This window comes from Lissotriton helveticus, chromosome 9 (genome assembly GCF_964261635.1).
Source record: "Lissotriton helveticus chromosome 9, aLisHel1.1, whole genome shotgun sequence".
Classification (NCBI taxonomy): domain Eukaryota; kingdom Metazoa; phylum Chordata; class Amphibia; order Caudata; family Salamandridae; genus Lissotriton; species Lissotriton helveticus.
Genome location: NC_136070.1, coordinates 568,596,172 through 568,616,484, shown reverse-complemented (window position 1 = coordinate 568,616,484; position 20,313 = coordinate 568,596,172). Strand labels below are relative to the sequence as shown.

The 20,313-nt window shown below is 44.2% G+C and overlaps 1 protein-coding gene across 2 annotated transcripts in view; it reads right to left on the bottom strand.

Annotated features, from left to right (window-relative positions):
* WDR74 (WD repeat domain 74) overlaps positions 1–20,313 on the bottom strand; it is a 67,400-nt gene that overhangs the window by 24,302 nt on the left and 22,785 nt on the right. For both annotated transcript variants that reach the window (XM_078660498.1, XM_078660499.1), the window contains exons 2-10: positions 14,969–15,075; positions 13,754–13,875; positions 13,541–13,604; positions 12,700–12,843; positions 3,591–3,692; positions 3,291–3,391; positions 2,256–2,311; positions 1,770–1,912; positions 1,262–1,318 (exon numbers count right to left, since the gene is read on the bottom strand). In XM_078660498.1, the coding sequence (XP_078516624.1) occupies positions 1,262–1,318; positions 1,770–1,912; positions 2,256–2,311; positions 3,291–3,391; positions 3,591–3,692; positions 12,700–12,843; positions 13,541–13,604; positions 13,754–13,875; positions 14,969–15,075 (896 nt within the window). The remainder of the gene's footprint in view (positions 1–1,261; positions 1,319–1,769; positions 1,913–2,255; positions 2,312–3,290; positions 3,392–3,590; positions 3,693–12,699; positions 12,844–13,540; positions 13,605–13,753; positions 13,876–14,968; positions 15,076–20,313) is intronic.

Here is a 20,313-nt window from a genome sequence, read left to right as displayed (position 1 = left end):
TGTGCACGTTAATCCATTGAATTGTCCCCGTTTCTAGGCCTCAAAAGGGCCCGGACACCAGATTCAGCTCCTGTCTCCTGAACCCTCTCCGAGGAGCGATACAGCCCCCACCTGCATCCCTGACCCTTCACTTACTTCCTGCCGCACAGTGCCCGGCCCGGCCTGGCTCTGCCTGCCTGTCTGCCAAGAGTATGTTATGCTTCTAGTTATCAGTCCAGCCCTCCTTCTCTGCATTCCTAAGCTACTGAATCGCATCAATAGTTTCAGCCATAGTCTAGCCTTCCTGTCTCCATGTAAGAGAAATACTGTACTAATATTCATAGAATATTCCTCGCACACGAAATACATGTAGAATAATGCATGCACCAGCCTTAGTGTCAAGTAGCCTTTGCCCTGATAACTTTTGGATTCTATCAACATGTTCTCTAAACAGCAGATACCAGATATGCCTTAGGTACTTGTCGCTCTGACACTCCAGACACTCCAGACTTTAGTCTCCTCTTCTAGCACAGAAGTCATAGCCCCAGTTCTCCCTGGTAACACGTCATTGCCCGTTTGCGCGCACCACTAGGTTAAAGGTCCCGGCTGCTCAGGTAGCCCCCTCCATGTTTCCGCCCCATTTATGACACTTCTGTTACGTTTACATCACATGTCTATGTACACGCCTCTTGTTACACCTATTTTATGCCTTATCTTTCGCGACTGCTAATAGTCACGCCTACTGCTACGCCTACTGTATTGAATGTAATGCAATTGCTTTGATATATATATCATGTACTGTTAATATGATACAGCGATCCTGCTCATCCCATTCCTGCCCCCGGCAGCTGCCATCCTATTCCCATGCAGGCTGTCCTGTTCCTGTCCTTTATGCCTGATTAAAGCCTGTAGACTCAAGATACCTCGAATCCTGTCTCTTATTTATTGAGCTATCTGTTTATACGAGTATCCTGAAAAATAGAACCGGTAATTAATTATTTATTTACCACAGAATAAGAAGCAAGCAAATTAGAGTGACAATAAACTCAACCAATGATACGCAATGGGTGAGCTACATGTTCATTAAGTTCTTTGTAAGCTGAAAATAGGTATTTTGCAACCAGAGAGCTTGTATTGTCTTGTCGGTTCAACCAAAAACAAAGCAGAAAAAAGGCAACACAATAGTATTGCAACCAACATCAAAGGAAGACTCTCTAAAACTACTCCTGCTACCTCGCAGAGACTCCCTACTGACAGGTTGAAGTGTAGAGTAAACACTCACCTCCCACTTTTCACGTCGGGTCATGAGAAGGCAATTGAGGCGAGATTTCAGATAGACCTGAGAGAGACAAAAGAGGTAAAGATCAGGGGCCATGCAGTGGTGGGAAAAAAATCACAGAGGTTTATATAGGAGCACTGAATGCGGTGGATAAACAGGTGTGTTGCCTATGGGAGATTGTGTAAGTGTATAAGCTGTTGGGGGCACAATAGGGGCTCTGGAAGGGGCTTGTGGAAGGTGCTTGGTTTAGGTGCACTGGTGGGTGCGACAGGGTAAAGCAGGTCAAGAGAGAGCAGGGTCTACTGTAGGGCTGATTGCTGTTGAGGGTTATGTAGGAAGGCTGGTGGTGGAGTATAGTGTGGGAGAGCTGGATGTGCGGGTGATGTAGGAGTGATGGCTGTGGATACAGTCTAGGAGTGTTGGCTGTGGATACAGTGTGGGAGTGACAGCTGTGGCCTTTGTAGAGGGTAAGCCCCTGCTGTCATGAAGTGTTGCCCACCTCCCGCCTCACCTTGTACATCAGCTTTTTTTCCTCAATGCTGTGCACCCGCAGAAATCGGTCAAGGCCGCAGGAAGCCACCAGTGGCAACGTGGGGTGACACTGTATGCTGCGAATGCTGCCCGCAAGGCCCTTCAGTGTCTTCAGCAAACGACCTGTGGAAGAGGGAGTAGTAAAGAGATCAGAGGGCCACTGTGTACTGAGCTGGGGGATGACAAACCATTCCACAACCCTCTAAACCCCTCCTTTTCCCTAAACTTAGCAAGAACACATTTCTAGCTTCCCTGGACCTCAAACCGTTCCATAGCCAATGCTTGCTTACAATAGGCATGTTTTCACACCTTGATTTTAATTTTCTTTAGAGCGATTACCTTCATTTGCATGCACACAAAAGTAACATCTTCCCTCAAAAAAGAGAACCCCAGTTTCATTCTCCATGCAAGCACAGCCAAACATGCTCAGAGCAATTTATAAAAGGCATGTAACCTTCAAGCTCACCTTGTCGCAGGTCGATGACAGCCATATTCCCATGCGTGTTTCCTACCACAACTGCACTGAAAATAGACAGGATGGTACACAACATTAAACAAGGTTAGGCTATGGCTGTTGGGCCGTTGGAGGGTAGGGATACTCCCCACAGTGTAAACCACCAACCAATTTTTGGCAAATAAAAAAACGAAAAGAAACAGAAGAATCATTATCGTCAGAAAGAGAATGCAACTGAATAACTGTGTCAAAAACTCGAGTGCCAAAATGTTTTAGGGGGTGGGGGTGACAAGAAAAGGACTTAACTTTGGAGAAAGGATGGGAAGAGGAGTCCAACTATATCCACTATACTGTGAAGGGTAAGGGACTGAAGGATGTGTAGAGCAAAGCCATTTACTGTAATAACTCTTGCATTTTTAGATGTAGGAATGGGATGCCCTATGATTGGTAGGTGTCAGCCAAGTGCCCTGGCACATTACGAAAGATAGGATTTAGTAGTTGACAGAGCCCTATAACTGAACTAATGAAGCTGATACTAATACTTCGTTTGCTTTCTGCTCTTAAATATAAAATGTATTATATGAACATAATATAGAAAATCCACAAGCTATTGAGGGGGCAAAGGAGCCAAGAGGATGAAGTGGGATGTTGGCAGCTGAAAAAGATCTAGCACAGTTGCAGAGTGTGAGCTACACAAACTGGAAAGGATTCTAGTGCAGGTTTAAATGTCAAAGGTTCTCCTGCAGTATGATCAAAGGAACCAATAAATAGCGAGGATGATTTTCAAGATTAGGTAGAAAACAGCGATCTGTGAAGTAATCTGAAAATGTGCCCACGTATGGTAATAAACAATATTTTTTATTTTTGAAAAAAGTTGATGCCTACTTTATTAAGCCACCTGTGCCATGCCTTTGAACATAGCCCCAAATTGTAATCCTAGTTCCTGATACCAGGGCAAGCTCCAGAACTTTTTTCTTCAGGATAGGGATTCATATTGACAGCAGCATGGCCTGACCAATGACAGAGAGGGACCCTACAGCAACTCACCTGGCATCGGCAGTCAGTGACAGGGCAGTTAACGGGTGCTCATCGAAGGAGGTCTCCAGCACAGGACGGCGTTTTGGGCAGCTGGGGTCATACAGCCGCACCTGTAAGAGTGTATGCATTAAGTGAACAGGGTAGGACTGCTTAATGAAGTCTTTTTCAAAGTACTGGTGGCTAGGACCCACACCCAAGACTATTGGCACCCTGAGGTCTCCCCTCGAACAGTGCATCACATTCCCCTCCTTTTCAACTGTTGCTGCCAGATATGACTCACACACACAACCCTCCTCTCCACCTACTTACCTGGTGGTAGCTGGTGCAGGTCACAATTTTTTCTGATCCCGGAAGGAACTGCATGTCTCGAACCCACACCGGAACCCGCAAATCTAGCCAGTCATTGCTCACCTGTGAATTGAAGGTAGAGGACTTAGAAAAGCTGTGAATCTGGTTAGGGTATTATTTAGCATTCCTACTCATATAACCATACTAATCACTGCTGTACCCAGTTATGGATGGATGGTCTCCTCCTAACTACAAATAACTACTGTTGCATGCATCAAACCATTAATACGCGATTAGTGCTGCGAACACAGTCCATTACCATGTGGTCCAGATTAATTTCCCGACCTGTGAGTAGAAAGTGGATGGGTTGGAGTTAGCAAATAAATAAATCAACACTTTGTAATGGAAAAAACATTAAATGCAAGATCTTTACGATGGAGTCACAGGAGTGGTTGGTTGTTCGAGTAGATTAATCTGGTCTCTTGAAGCGCTGAATAAAGCAGGTAGTAGTTGGACTGACCACCAACAAGCCTTAGTACCTGCAAGCACTTGTTGAGGAAATGTTTATCCAGAGGAAATCTTTATCCAGAGTACCAGAAGATTGTTGAAGGAAGTTGAGGGTCGCGACTTCAGTTCCCAGATGCCACCTTCCCAAGGACTTTGAGCGTCCACGGTGGGTGGCTCGGGGTACAAGACTTCAAGGTAATGGATTTTGCAGTTTGTGCCTGTCGACTGCAGGGGACTAGTTCCTGTTGCCAAAGAGAGTTCTAGAGAAGTTTGGAATTTCTAGAGGGGTTCACCTTCCATTTGGAACCAGTCTCTTGCCTTGGTTGAGTTGAAATCCATGGAATGCAGGGTGGCTGTCACAGTTGCACAGCTTAGTGCCCATCTACGTGGAATCCTGCCTTGTCGTGGAAATAGGTTTCTTCTTGGTATCACGTCAAATCTTAGGTTCTTGTGTCTGGTGTGTCCCTTAAAGCCTAGATTTAGCAGGTGTTAAGAGGGTGTGAGGACTAGCAGCCAATGAGTATCTAGTCCTGCGGCTAATCTGCCTCAGTAGTGACATCCTGTGAGTATATGTCACTAAAACTAGTCGGAACCGGTTTCTAAATCTAAATTCAAGAGATCCAGAACCATCCTCGGCCGTACACCTCAGCTGCCAGTCCCTAGAGGGGTGGTCAGCCTTGTAGAGGTGGATGGCTCCTGCAAAGCTAATTTTCGGTCTGCCCACGAAAAACAGTGCCAGGTGGAGGCTTTGTCCCATAGTGCCAGACAATTCCTTTGTCTAGGGGAGACAGTGAAGCCTTTGAGGCTCACTGCCAAACCGGTGTAATTCACTAGCCATCTTGTGTGAGCGGAGGTGTCACCTCGTGCTCACACAGGTCCTTTGTCTCTGACCTCTGGGAGCAGCACACACTCCCCAGCATGAGCTTAGACTTGTGTCTTGGCGGCAAGGCTTTAAAGAAACCTGCCAAGGCATGAGAACACTGGGTTAACTTGGTGGGCACAGTCTAAAGCGCCACACAGTTACATTCAGGATAAACCTCGACATCACCATCGTGTCAGAAATTAAAAAGCTTGGTGTTTGACACCAAACACAAAAGAAATCAGCCAGGCCATCATGGAGCCGACATATAGGTAATGACTACATGCCAGGCCATGTTATCCAATGGACTGCCTGTAACCTGCTTTAGAATTAAGATCAGAGTGTTACCACAGGGCAATATAAGCTTGCACATATATCCCCACACATATAATATAATACAGCCTACCTCCTGGGCTATAGGAGGCCTGCCTTTCGGGGTGACTGACATATTAAATGCAGTGAGGTGACCCGGTCAGACAAGGTGTGTGCAGTGAACTCAAGTAGGAAAGCTGCTCATGTAGGGCCGACATAGCAGACCTGCAGGCTTCGGCTTTACCCGGGTCACTCAGGGTGGCACAATAAGTGCTGCAGCCCTGGTACCCCTTTTACGTCCCTGCCTTGGGCACCACTGGTACTGTATACTCAGGCCTTACAGGGGTGTAAAAGTACTTGCCAATTGGATGTACCAATCCACATTTACAGTTTAAAGGAAAGAGCACTTGTGCTGGGCCAGGTTAGCAGAACCCAGCACACTCTCAGATCAACTACCACAGCATCTAGCAGTTCAAAAACTAAAACCTGGAGCATAACTGGTGATGCTAGTCTCAGCTATTCCCGCTCTGGTTTGTCTTTGTGAGCTAAGGAAATATTTGTGTGCATAGCTAAATGAAAAGAGGGCTCACTACACAACAGGATCCAATGGGAGGCTGGGAAGGATCACTGCAAAGGAATTTTCTAAACGTGGTATTGTATTATGCATTTTAAAGCCTATTCTGCCAACTCTATACCAGCTTCAAAATACAACTTTAATCATATATTTGGTGCTTTACCAGAAGTCCTAACATAAAATAATCTATCGGAAGCCTCATGTTTTGAAAGCCAGAAGACTTGTTTGGTTAAACTGTCCTATACTTCAAAATCTGGGAAAGTACTCAAACATCACTTCTCTGCAGAAGATGTTGGAATAGTCTATTATACACTTTTACAAGTCACATTCTGCTCCAATGCACAGCAGAACAGGTCTGTGGTACCAGAGAAACCATATGTATCGGAAAAATATCACAGGGTAAATATTTCTAGCAAGCCAGGAAAAATAGAAATCTACACCCTGCTGCGGGAGACATAACGGCTGACAAATACACTGCATCAAAGAATAAGTCCATCAAAATTAATTATGCAGGAGAACATTTTTCATGAGATTTACTACTGGTCTAAAGCAAACAGAACTCCACTGCTACTTCTTTGCTGATCAATAATTTGTTTATAGCACATTCACATAATCCAACATGGTGACCAATAAGCCACTGTGTAACAGAATGCTTGCCCTCCTTCTCCAATTTATACTTTTGGGGACTGCTGCTGGAGGTAAACCAGGGAGAATAAAACATGGGATGGTTACATTGGTGGGGAGAAGAGCGAGTAAACAGGAGGGAGTTGCTTAGTAATTGAGAAAGGTAACAAACTTACAGCACGCACAAGTTGTTTTTTTATTGAGTAGTCCTCAGGTTTATTGGTCTGTTAAATCTGACATTTCTATTTCAGAATGGGGAGTTTTCTTTCTACATCTGGATGTAAACAAGTTGTAATAGATGGTGTATTACATTTATCTGGCAATTCCCATATTATTTCAGGACACGCATTATTTTACAGGTCACATAGCAGAGCACTAACTAACACTATTTTGAAGAATACGTTATAATTCAACCTGTATATTGGTTCTTTATCTTTTGGGTACAAATAAGCTTGTGCTGCGCAGCACATTTCCTCACTCTGCTAGGAGGGCACAGGAACAGTTATAAAAAGGTGCTAAATAAGCATAAAAGTTCCAGAAAATGAAAAAGGTGGAAGGAGGCCAGCATGGATTAATTGAAAGCAGCTATATAAAAACATAGGAAAGTAATGCAACAAACAGTGACCATTGAGAGCATCAGGAGAGCAGGACTAAACAGAATAGGGTATGCCTGCTATGCACCCAATAAAGCACATTAGAGCAGCTAAATCAGTGGGTTGACAAGGGGTATAGCATCTGGGCCTGGCGTTAGTTAGATTATATGGATGCATCACAGGAAACAGTGCCTAGGGATTTTCAGAATGTGAGAAAACAGCAACACAATGAAGCAGACAAAGAAACCAGAGGTAGCTATTTTAACAGCACGCTAAATAGCAGATGGGTTATTGAATTCCGATCTATCTGTGCAAGAGAGAGCAGCACAAAACTGGGCAGGGCCCTCTCCCCCACAGAGCTTCTACATAGCAAGAAAAACATATCTGCCATAGCACAGCACAGCTTAGCAGCTTACAAGCATCTGGGTATTGAGACTGCAGTATGCAAAAGATACTCCAGGACCTGTGGGGCATAGACATGGTGTATGTGAGGTTAGCAGTAGACTGACTACCTGTACTTCTTCACACTCCGTGAACGCCAACCCCAAAGGCAAGGTTAGTTTAAGAAAGGTATTGAGGCTGCAGATCGGATTTATGAACCGCCTCATATCACTTACACCTTTAAGTTCAGAGTCAGACTGTATGTGAGGAAACTCCTGAGGCTGCATGATGGGTTAATGTGTTCCAGACAATCCTTAACATTAAAAAGCTCCTGGGCGAATTAGCAAGGTTGAGGTAGCCCTGAACTACAGAAGACTAGCTTCATAAACAGTTAAGCAGTAGCATCAATACCCCTCCCAGGATATTACTGTTGGAGTTAGGTTCCAAAATGCTGCTTCCTTTCTTTTGCCCAGTATACCCTCAGAGCGTTGTGTTGCTATGCAGAGGACAGCGGAAGTAGAAAAGTAGTTTACCATGGAAAACCTACTCTACAATCCAGAGACTGCTCTCAATTCTGAGGGGACTCTCTCACAGATGTCGAAACCCATCAATAGGTAGAAAGGCAGAGGCTCTTATACATTCTAGGATGAGTCACATTTTTTCGTCCACGTCACACAAGCCTAGAAACAGTCCAGTGTGATGTTCATCTGATACGTTATTTGGTATGTGTACATTGCAAGGTCTGTCAATCTCTTAGCGCTTTGTGCAGACGTCAGTCTAAAGATAGTGATTCATCAAGTGTACATTTCTTTCAGGAGAAAATTCTATCCTGAACCACATACAGTGAGGACGACTGGTTTATATAGGGAGTTGGCTATCCTTTTGCAGATGTTTCATAAGGGTATATGGGACGGCGGGTCTTGTGACCGAGTGGGGCATAGGTTGCCCCAGCATAACGTTTCTCAGTGGGAATTTGGGTCTTATAATATTCTACCTTGCCATTGACAGCTGTCCTTACCCTGATGCCAATTTGGTAGCGAGGGACCTCTTGTGGCTAGTAGATGCTACATTTTTCTGAGGGATTCATTTAACCAGAGCAAGTTACTGTACTCGGAGCGCTCTGCTCTCCAAGCTGCTCTAGTTTGTAAGGTAAGGGATCAGGTGATCGCTTAAAGCCTAGTCTTGTTGACTATTGTCCTAAACTTTTATTGCACATTACAATGATAGCAAGTATTCATTCTCCCTGTTGTAGGCTCAGTGGACAATACAATGTGTATACGAGCTGAACTATCATGTTAAACGGGCATGTGCCTAGTTGCAGCATCAATATTGAATAACTTTGGGTTTGTAATTCTGTCACATTGTTTTTTTAATAGATTTTTGTACACAATCTCTCTAAAAAACAAGCATTGAAAATGCAATAGGTCTCGCAATAACGCGAGTCTGAACTATTAGCATTGTAAATGATTATGCCCTTTATTTTTGCGTTCTGGTTTTTGGAACATAAATAAAAGGCTTTGCCATTTACAAGGCCTATAGCTTAAATTTGCGTTAAAACGAGACCTATTGCATTGCAATGGTGGTGGTGCTGCTGAGTTTTCTCTGAATCTGCACCCACAATCTGCACCCGTGTGCGAGTGGCGTTGCGTGTGCGAGTGGCGTTGCGTGTGCGAGTGGCGTTGCGTGTGCGAGTGGCGTTGCGCGTGTCAGTGGCGTTGCGCGTGTCAGTGGCGTTGCGCGTGTCAGTGGCGTTGCGCGTGTCAGTGGCGTTGCGCGTGTCAGTGGCGTTGCGCGTGTCAGTGGCGTTGCGCGTGTCAGTGGCGTTGCGCGTGTCAGTGGCGTTGCGCGTGTCAGTGGCGTTGCGCGTGTCAGTGGCGTTGCGCGTGTGAGTGGTGTTGCTTGGGTGAGTGTTGTGTTGCGTGGATGATAGTGGGCTTGCGTGGGTGTGAGTGGCGTTGCGTGTCTGTAAGTGTTGCTGTGTGGGTGAAAGTGGCACAGAGCCTTTGATGTGACATTTCACCCAGTGTTTCCTCCTGAAATGTGAAAGGAAAATATAGACGGTGTCTGTATTTTGTTGCAGAACTCAGAATCCCGAATCCAACACTGGATTAAATGTCAGTTGAAATTATAAAGAAACTAAACAAAAAAGACATCTATCAAAATAAAACAAGATAAAATGTGTATTAACCTCATATCTTAAGTAGTTATGCAAGGAATAACCAGGCTTGTCCTGTAAAATGTACCAGGCTTGTCCTTGAAGACAAGGAGGGAAGGGAGCTGAAACCGCCTGGGCAAGCCAACCCGTATTCAATTACCGGGAAGTAAAACGGCGAATAGCACAAGAACCGCGTATGTCTTAATATTTTATGTTTCCACCGGGTGTGCACAAATTATCAAAGCGACGGACCCGCCAGAGCATTAGTCAGTGCTTCTGCAATCATATTCTGGAGATTTACATTCTGTTCTCTCTCTGTGTGAGCCTCTTCATTGCTGCAGTCTGTCTAAGAAGGATGCTCTCGAGCCAATAATGTATGAGTGGCATCCCCAACACATCCGGTCCCCCGAGGCTACTGAGACCTTTGTGTGTGTCTGGCTTCCTTTAGGATACACTTCTTGCTGGAAGAGTATGGAGAAAGATAAGCGCAATACAGGTTTCAGCTCTTTCTTGAAGGATTACTGTCCAGAACAAATGCGCAATTCAGGGCATGAAAATGAATTTAATCTGTAAAATGTGTAACCATGGTATTACGGGCTGCTCCTGCTGACACTGCGGAACTTTTACACAAGGTTTATAAATCTGTCAAGTTTTGAAGACTGTGATTCAGCGTGCGGCATGGCGGGAAATAAACATGCACCTTACACGGAATGATGATTGATGCAAGACCTGAGTGTAAGATCACTTGGACTCGGCTTTGGGATTCACAGATATGCAGGGCAGTAGGGTGTGGGTGTATGTACGTCACCATTGCATCATAGGTTTTCCATCGTGGGATGTTACATTGCAAGTGAGTACATCAGGAGTTTTACTTCCAGGTTAGGATTTCAGTACTTCGCAGTCTTTTACCTCGCAGATAAGTTAAGTTTTAATGGCACAGAGCCTTTGATGTGGCCTGGCGCAGGAGAAATGCTGCTGCTGCTAATTAAATACAAGAGCGGCCGGGAAGCGGCCAGGAAACACAAGTACGGCCGGCCACATAATTAGGGGAGGAGAAGCCGCACAGCACACGCTGGGAGAAGCCCTTTGATGTGCTGTGCGGCCGCGATGCGCGCTCTGTGCTGGGGGAGGGGAGAGGGCCATTAGGAACAGGAACAGATGGCCATGAAAGTGTATGGGCCAAATGCGCGTGCCTGTACGTGCACTCAAAGAAAACGCCACGGAAAAAAGCGGTGGTTTGACAATCCGTTTGAGCACTTGAATTCTCCCCCATTGCCCATTGCTTCGCAATGGTAAAGGACGAGACCTAAAAATGTATGGACTTGAAGATAAAGTTACCCATGGCTGATAAGGAGTGTGCTTGAACACTCAAGATCTGCCTTTTAAATGTTTTCATTCATCACTAGTCCCAACTGTCTGCTCCAAGGTCAAAAGGGTGCTTGAGGGAGTGCAGGGAGAAGAAACAGATGAGACAGGAGCAGGAAAAAGAGGCAGGGGGAAAAGAAGCAGAGTCGTCGAGAAAGACGAGTCAGAGAAGTGGAGGGAGAAGAGGCAGTGGGGGAAGACACAGAAACGGAGAACTAAGAATCTACATTTTGAAGGGAGAATAGATCGATGTACATGAAGAAGAAACAAACATTGGTGAAGCCTATGGGTCTCTGCTCTAAAAGGCAGAGTTATTTGCTTGGCCAATGCTTTTTGACCAGTAGCTGCTTGCAAATGCATTCATTATGATGCACACATAGCCAATCTTGCTATGGGTTTTGTATTAAAGAAAACAGTTTCCAAGATGGATACTGGTGGATGTCCATGCACCATGACATGCAGAGGCCATTTTTAATGTATTGTTTAAGCACAGCATATGGCCATTTTACAATGATAAATAAAAAGGAAAATCAAGTGAAAACATGTGAAAACGTGTGTGCTGGTGCAAATAAATGAAATAAGTAGCCTGGCAGAAATTGGAGCTCCCAGATCTTTGTAAAAAACAAACAAACAAAAAAAAACATGAAGCCGTACTGCTGCTTTTAAAAGGTACATATTGCTAAAGTGAGAGCTGTAAAGTAAACTTTTTGTTAAGAGACATGCCTATGATTTTCCTAGGATGAAACTCATTCTAGTTGTAGTGCAAATTCCAGGCATTTGTTCAGCATGGCTGCATTTGAAAATCAAGCGTTGGCAAAGCCAGTATGTCTTGCAAGAGAACCTTATTGGCTTTGCCTGGGCTTTTTTTTTGTTAGCCACACTGGATGAGCTTGTATCTGCATCAGCCATCTTGAAATGGGCATGTTAAACATTACAAATGCCTTTAAACATGGCCACCATGGATGTGAGCGTAACAACGGCAGCCATCTTTGAATGTATTTGTAATGTTTGAACAAAGCTATTTAAAGATAGCCGTAGAGGATAAGTGCGCATTTACAGCAGCCATCTCTGAATGAGTTTGTCCAAATAATAAAAATCCATTTCCTTGTGTCCGCCACGCATGTATACTCGTAGGTGGCAATCCTGAAATGGATAATATCTAATTTTGAAATGGATGCCTGCCTATAGCTAAGTGGGGAGAAAATGTCTAAAAAAGCAGTTTTCTGAACACAAGAATGTCAGCAGTGAAAGGATACAAGTCAGCTAATCGAATCCTGAGACGAAATGCTCCTGGGCATGACAAACATAAAAGTGGGGAGGCGAGAAATAAAATCCAAGGGAGACAAGTGAGAGAGATAACAAACTCAACCAATCATGAGCAAGGAGCTGACCCAAAGCCCCCTCTGTATATACTGAATATGACCGGTCTGGCGAATAACCAGCTAAAACTGTCTTTAGCTTTGACATGAAAAAGACAGCAGATAGACACAGGGAGAAGAAAGAGAGGAACCATATGAAATGCACAAGAAGAAAGACAAAGGAAGGATAAAAAAAGCCCAGGAGCGCCCAAGATTAGTAGAGGCACCAGGAGTATATAGGGAACAGTAGCAGATTAACGGACACCTCTCAAGGGTACTGGACGTGTTAGTTCAGGGGTGAAGGAAAAGTCTTGGATCTGTGCGACAGGTTTTCTGGGCTCAGTGGTGCATAGCAGTGATCTGGATTGGATATACAGCAGTCATCAGGGGTGCAGCACTCACATTCTTTGCTTTGAATACAGGGTTCTGTGGATTCTCCAGGTCCCAAACTTTTAGGCAGTTCTCCTTCCCTCCAGTAGACACACAGTGAGGCTTGCTTGGGTTCTGACGCATCTTATAGACTCCAGGGCCCACATTTACCTCTACCTGCAGGTGGAACCGTGAGAGGATTGCATTAACAAATGAAAGATTACCACAAAAAAATGTGTGTGATCCCAATGTATTAGAACAGGGCCGTGAATGTTAGGACTGTTGTACAGTCACAAAAGTCTGTGGTTTCCAGTACTGGAATATCAGTGGACAATGCAGGGTAGGACTTGTGTGCACTGGCACAGCTCAGCGTGAGGTTTGCAGTACTGGCATAGAAGGAGTACACTGGGAAATAAGCGAGATCCACTAGCTGAAAAGTTTGTGTGCCTCAGTGCTAGAATCCAAAATATTCTTAAAGGGAATAAATGTGGTGCTTTGGATGATTTTTGTGTGGGCTCTGGTACTTGGATTTGCAGAGAGCGCCATGGGTTAGAACAGATATTTAATGGCAGAATTAGGTGTGTGTCTGATAGCTTGAATGCCATAGGGTGGTGCAGAGCAGGATAAAGGTGCACCGGCAAATATGTGTTGGGTTCTTCGTTCTAGAATATCAGAGCATGCAATACTTCAGGTCTGATCTTGACTGGCACAGCAGCATATGGGTTGGGATATGAAATTATAAGATAAAGCTGCATGTAAAAAAGTAGGCACAGTTGTAGATTTCCAGTGCTATATTCCCAGTGCTATATATATTTCCAGTGCTATATTCTCAGAAGGTGTAACAAATCAGATTTGAATATTTTGCCGTACTTACATTTTCTGAAGCGGCTTCTCTCCATACCTTGAGAAGACCAGACTCCACACATGTGATAAGAGCACTGATGTGAAAACAAACAAAAGGTAACATTTACAATTATTATTTTAACAAGAACACAGTTTAGGTTAAGATTGTCAAATATCTTTTGTGCTAGGCGCAAATGTGTGCAGGGAGTAATGGCAGCGCCTTGGCGGCCCCTGCCAGACCCACCTGTTATTGACAGCCAATCCTCGGAAGGGTCCCTCACCGCCAGCACAATCCCGGAACTCTGTGTATTTGCCTTTTTCGGTGTTGAAAACCTTCACTGTTCCATTTCGGCACCCCAAGAGCACCTACAATGATAGAAGATGAAAACCCTGTCTGAAGTGGTAGGCTGGAAGAACTGGCTCAGGAGGCTGCATTACTACTACAGGACGTCTGGAAGAGGGTAAACGTGGATATAACATCTGCTATGTAAAAGGGCCAGACCTTTGCAGCCAATTAATGTAGTCAGAATGGGTATTTAGGGGTGGTCAACTGACTATCAACTTCTCTAAGACCTACAGCAATTGTCAACACTCCGAGACAGAGAGACTACCCAGAGCTCATAAGCAGGGATCAAGAGAGAACTGATGATCACATGAAGTAAAAGATGGCGAAGACAAGTGCCAGACTGGCACCACAAGCGTTTGGAGTGACAGAGGGGCCCAGGAGTACTCGAAGTAACAGAGAGGGCTGATAAAAATGAATACATAAATCGAATAGCTGAGAGGGGACCCGCAAGTGTCCCTTTGGCAGAGTGGGAACAGACAAGCGTCCCTTTGGCAGAGAGGAGGCTGGAGAGCCTCCGGTACTAACAACTACACAGAGAGAGACAGACAGGGCTGTCAGCCATCCAAGAAAGGGGACCAAAAATGTTCCAGGGCAAAGAGGGAGCCAGTGAGCATTCCAAAGCAGAGACTGAACCAGCGTATACAATAACACAAAGACTGGACCAGGAAGCACCAACAGGTAGAGAGAGGGGACCGGCGAGCACTACCAAGCAGAGAGAAATCGAGAAACTTACACAACCAAAGACAAATCAAGGACAGTCTGATGTGAGATGAGAAAAAAACATGGATGTACATTCCACATCTGACAAGAATCAATATGGGTGAAGTCTTTTCAGCTAGCCTTTTTGAAACACAATGGACACCAATGGCAACATCCCAGCTCACATATTTGGGGTTCCAGTCCAACAACGCATTCCCTAAAGTAAGTCATTGTAAAAACTTGTGTGGTCAAGAAACGTGTGGTAACAAAGCGTTAGTTGTATTGCCCGTTTTGTAAAGGCACTATGTGGTTCGGCTGCGTGGTAAAGACTATTTCCCATCTGGGGTTGCTAACTTTCATGGTAATGCATATTCGTCTAAAATAGCCAGGCATTAGAATGTAGGGTATCCTTACCTCAGACTCCTGCTCATCTCCCCAGCACATTGCACAGACCTCCTGGTCACGGGACAGACTGCTCACCTCTGTGTAGTTGGTGGCTTGCTTTCTGTGCAGATTTACACCTGAGAAAGAAAGGCAGGCTTGGTGTAAGTGAAAGCTAATTGTTGCTTTCTGTGCAATGAAGTGCAAACTCATGATTATATAGCTACATATTTCTTGGCAATGAACATGTGGTATGTACCTTCATTTAGCCTCTTAGTGCTACAGTGTCTGTGCTCCGGGAGAGAGAGGGCGGGGGGGGGGGGGCAACGTTATGTCCACATGGGTCAGACGCATGAGCTTCGAAAAAAATCCCTTCATTTGCACCTCATTACTCCTCATGCATCCCTTGTATATTCTATTTAATTCTAAAATATGTGTTTGGAAGGCTCCCATTAAAGGGGCCTTTAAGCACCTTCAAGCTCCCTTCCAAACAAGAGACTGCTTTGTTACCATCAAGCAGGCCCTCTGACTTGTACATAAATGTTCAGAACTCCCAGTTCATCATCTCATGATATCACTTTTGATGACTGACATAGCAATGTGTGAGCCATAGTCATTGTTGAGCCTTGGATCTACAACATAACTTCGCTCAAACCACCGTTAGCTACTTAGATTACCTTCACCTTGTGTAACAACATTGCTCCATTTATGTCCTTAGTTATGCAATGCTTAACTGCCAAAATTCTGAAGTGAACGGTCATCTCCCAATTGGAGATATTCTTTGAACTCTTAAACAACAACCAAATCCATTTCTGCCTATTAGGATAACGAGATTCCTTTTCCTGAACATTAAAGAGTTAGCACCTTTCTAGAACCACACCTCCTTAAATCTGCTATTTTGGTGAGCAAACACTCACATTTATCTCTTCCTCACACGCCAACAGAATCAAATTGATTTCTCTCAACATGTCATAACTAGACTCAGGTCTGTGGTATTTAGAATGGCTTATTCTCATTCCTCCTTCTCATTATCTAACATGGCTCACCCAAGCCTTTTTTATTAGGAAATTCAGTTTCAAATTCTACTGCTATGCAAATGATACAAACAAATTCTTCTCAGGCTTCATGTCAACTTTCATATTCCTCCATTCAGTCCTTATCATACACAAAACCTATTCATGTCTAATGGAGAGAAGACGAAAATTGTAATTTTCAACAGCTGCACTGATGTTTGTAACTCTTTCACCTGGCATAAATACCAAAGGCCTCACCTCCTACCCTCCCCTGAGATCAAAGTCTTTGGCTTGAGTTTCAACACCAACCTCTCCCTGGTGCTGAACGGTGTCACTCTTGCCTTCCTCACAGCCTGCCAAATGGCTCCTTCCTTAACTAAGTCAATTTCTGTGTCTTCTCAAAGCCAGACCTCGAGCTCAATTTCCCTCCACTGCTCATATGGAGCCTTTGGAAATTAAAGAAACAATGAAAATATCACACTGCCTGGATAATTTCCTTCAAGCCAACTCAATTTATCTACCCAAGTATGACGCTAGATCTACTACCAATTCCCTCCCCTCTTTCTTCATCTATAAACACACTCACTACTCGGCCGTGAATTATCTTCATTTGTGTACCACACTTCAACTAAAAATGGGCTGCGGTTATGTAATCGCAATATTTATTATTCACCTGTAAAACTCATCAGTCTATCAAGGGCATTAGAGTTTACCTACCCATGCACAAAGCTTTCATGACTTTACTTCTAACTTTGCAATACAATTTGTGTTTTCTTCCAGCCTACTTCTGCTTAGTGTCATAAGGTCATCTTTGTGGTGTAGGGTGCACTCTGTAAAGGTTTTAAGCAAATAATTAAAAAATACCAACTTTCTGGTATGCCAGCAGTCATGGCCCCATAGCAAAGTGAGACCTCTGAGCATTAATCATCTGTCAGTCTTACAAGCCCCATTCACATACCGAGTGAGGCGATGCCACCGTATGACTTACATGTTACCAGTGCAACTCTAACAATAACCTAGCTCTGACAAAATTCCCACAGAACCACACCTCAATTTAAAATACAGTGGGTGGGCAAATCTTTATGGGGCTTGCCTCACTACCTTTGGGATCTGAAAGACCTTGTCAGCACAGAGCAGGAACCTTCACCTGGGTCATGGACAGTAAGGCGCTATGAAACCTGTGAGTTGCTGATGTCCTGCTTAAGGAGATACCCAATGCCAGGCATTCACTGCTGCCCTTACACACACAACTGCCCCCTTAGCCCGACGTTTCCGCCTTGGGAACTAAAATATAGCAAGTAGGGGGTGGCAAGCTCTAAATAAAAGCAACGTAATATTCTGAAATGAACAACATTGCAACTTTGACCTGTGCAATAATCTTGAGTGGGCCTATAGGGTGTGCTCCAAGATCTGTCAGAATGTATAGGGTGACATCCAGACCAGGTTACGCCATTTTGACAATTACCACAAAGCCCTCCAGTGGATACGGGCATTCCTGGCAAAACAATTACACTGTATGTTGGTTTTCAATCTGTGGAAATATAAAAGAGTAAGGTCTTTCTCCCATCTGGTATAATTAATGTAGTCACTCTGATCGTATGGATTCATTCATATGGAATATTCTATTCATGTATTAACATTGTATATTCCACAGAAATACAATTCAATATTTCACAGATCAAAATAATTTTGAAATACAATGTCGAAAAGAAATATTAATTTTCACTGGCAAAAAACCCCAGAATCAAGTCACAGTCCCTAGTTTCGCTAGCATGGGGTAGATGCATCAAATCTTGAAGACAACTGAAACAAAGATTGCAGTCCTAAGAAGAAATGAGTCCACTACTTATCCACAATCTGTAGATCTCCAGTTTTAAAATGTATATAAAAACGATGCCCATGAATGTCAACATTCACTTCAGGATAACATTTCAGACAATAATTAGGGAAAAATCTACACAATAATGTGAGTCTCTTTATTCTTACACAGTGATCAAACCATTTATGCAGCTTTGAATTTTGATTGTTCTTTTTAAATCCAATTCCTCAAAGATGATTTAGTAATTCCACAAATCTAGATCTATTGCTAGATTAGTAGCCACATTGTTACAGTGCTATAAAAGATAGATTTATGTCAAATTTATACAGTAAAATTCTGGTGACCTTAGTGGTGCAAACCTTTAGGAGAGCTTACTTTTTTGAATGTCTATAAAGCTAAAGAATGAATGTAAACCAATAGCCACACCAGTGGCCTTGGCTTTTAGCAAACTTCTTTGTGGAAGATTTCTTCTGATTAAGACCCTTAAATTATGGTATTGGGTCACTATTTTCTGTAAATGATTATCAGCAGACCATTTGTAATGATTAAATGAGAACGAATGTTCAAAGATCATAATATTTATTTTGGAAACATTAACAAATGCAAATTTTCCAAATAAGTTGAAAAACAATTTGCTCTGGAGGCCAACCGGGGTGAGACCGAAAAGTACAAAGTCATCAACATACATGAATACGTTTATTTGTTACCACTCATTTTAGGTTTCAACACACTGTGGAAGATCGGCAGTGTACAATGAAAAGTACCAACCTTGCAAACTTAGGGGCCCATTGGGATGTCAGGCGGATCGCCACCGCCATGCGGGCAGTGGCGATCCGCCCGACATCCTGGTCCGCCCGCCACCCATTTCCCCCCCGCCATATTACCATGGCGGGGGGGGGGCACGGCGGAAAGACCGGCCGCCGCTTTTCCACCCCGGTCGCAAGGAAAAGGTTTAATATGATGGCGGTGTCTATCAGACCGCCAGCCATATTAGCATGGGCTGAAACAGATGCCTTTCAGGCAGGCGGTCTTCACTTCGGGTGGCCCCTGCGGGCCACCGAAGTGAAGGCGAGGTGGGGGGTGCACATGGGGAGTACCTGTGGTACCCCCCCGCATTTGCATGCACAATGCGGCAGGCACCGCGTGGTGCCTGCCGCTTTGTGTATGCAAATGCATACATGCATTTTTAGCATTGTGGCGGGCGGTGCTGAGAGCATCGCCCGCCACAATGTTAATAATGCAGGATGCGCTCGCCACTGTAGCGGGCGCATCCTAATACCCCCCCACGGGACCCCCGCACTTATGGCGGGCGGTCCCAAGTACCGTGAGGATGGCGGGCGGGCAAAGTCCGCCGCCATCCTAATGAGAGCCTTAGTTGGCAAAATCATGGATGAACTAGAATTTCTAACTAAATACGGACCCTGTGACCTTGGCACTGAACCATTTATTGTAGTTTTTTTGTCAAATGTTACTATGATATTTTGCATATGCTCAGTGTGCTTTCACTGATTTGAGCTGCACCAATATGGCATATGCAAAAGTAGTTATTTCTGCTGTACTGAGAAGCATTGTTTTAATTTCCCTAATTGCAGCTGGGTGCGTGTTTTCTTGCGCTTGTTACCCTTCACCATGGTGAAAGCAACATTTGTCATACAGATGTTTGGCATAAAAGAATTTAGAGAATCACAACCAATTTTTACCCATGTTATTCCTCGGAAATCATTTACGCGCCGCAGAGAACACTTGTTTAAGTGCACAATTAAAAACGGCAACTGGAGAAATCAAACATTGCTAAATAATTAAAGCACAAAGGTAGCAACTTCCAGCTCTCTCAGGAGAAAGGAAACATCCAGTTTTTCAGGTTTCGTGAAGCAGCGCCTACTTTCTCTACTATAAATATGTAGCAGGAGTTTATCAAGCTGCCCCTCAAATCTCTTTACTGCCAAATTTCACAAGGACCAGGCAGGGTTCACGACAGAGCACATGTGGTGGAGACTTTCGACCGCTGCACTTTATGTACTACACCAATAACCATGAACAGATGGTCTAATTTCTGCGTTTAACTATATCTTTCAACTTAATCTACATATGTCCAGCAGCCTGAGGATTTCTAACACGACTGATACTTTCTTACATCATGTGAACTTGCCAGCTTTCAGGAGATCAACCTTCTAAACAGGGCGGTCTTCTCAAATGCCCAAAGCGCAGACAATGGAGAAATTCCCTGTTTTTTCTCCTCCCGTCTGTGGCCGTTCCAGTTTCTTCTCTTCTGCACTGTACCTCTTTCTTCTATCCCCCACCTGCCCAGTCCCCGTTTCACCTAATCCCCGCCTGTCTAGTCACTGTTTCTTCTCCTCCCAACACCAGCCCCATCCATTTCTTCTTCCAACAGATATATGCAATGCAATCGGTCTCACATTTGTGAAAGTTAGCGCTATTGGCGTTGAAAATGACAATGTTTTTTACTTTTGTTTTTTTATTTACATAAGCACGGAGTAGTTGTAAAGCACAAAACAAAAAGCAGGAGGGAGGAGGAGGCAGATGCA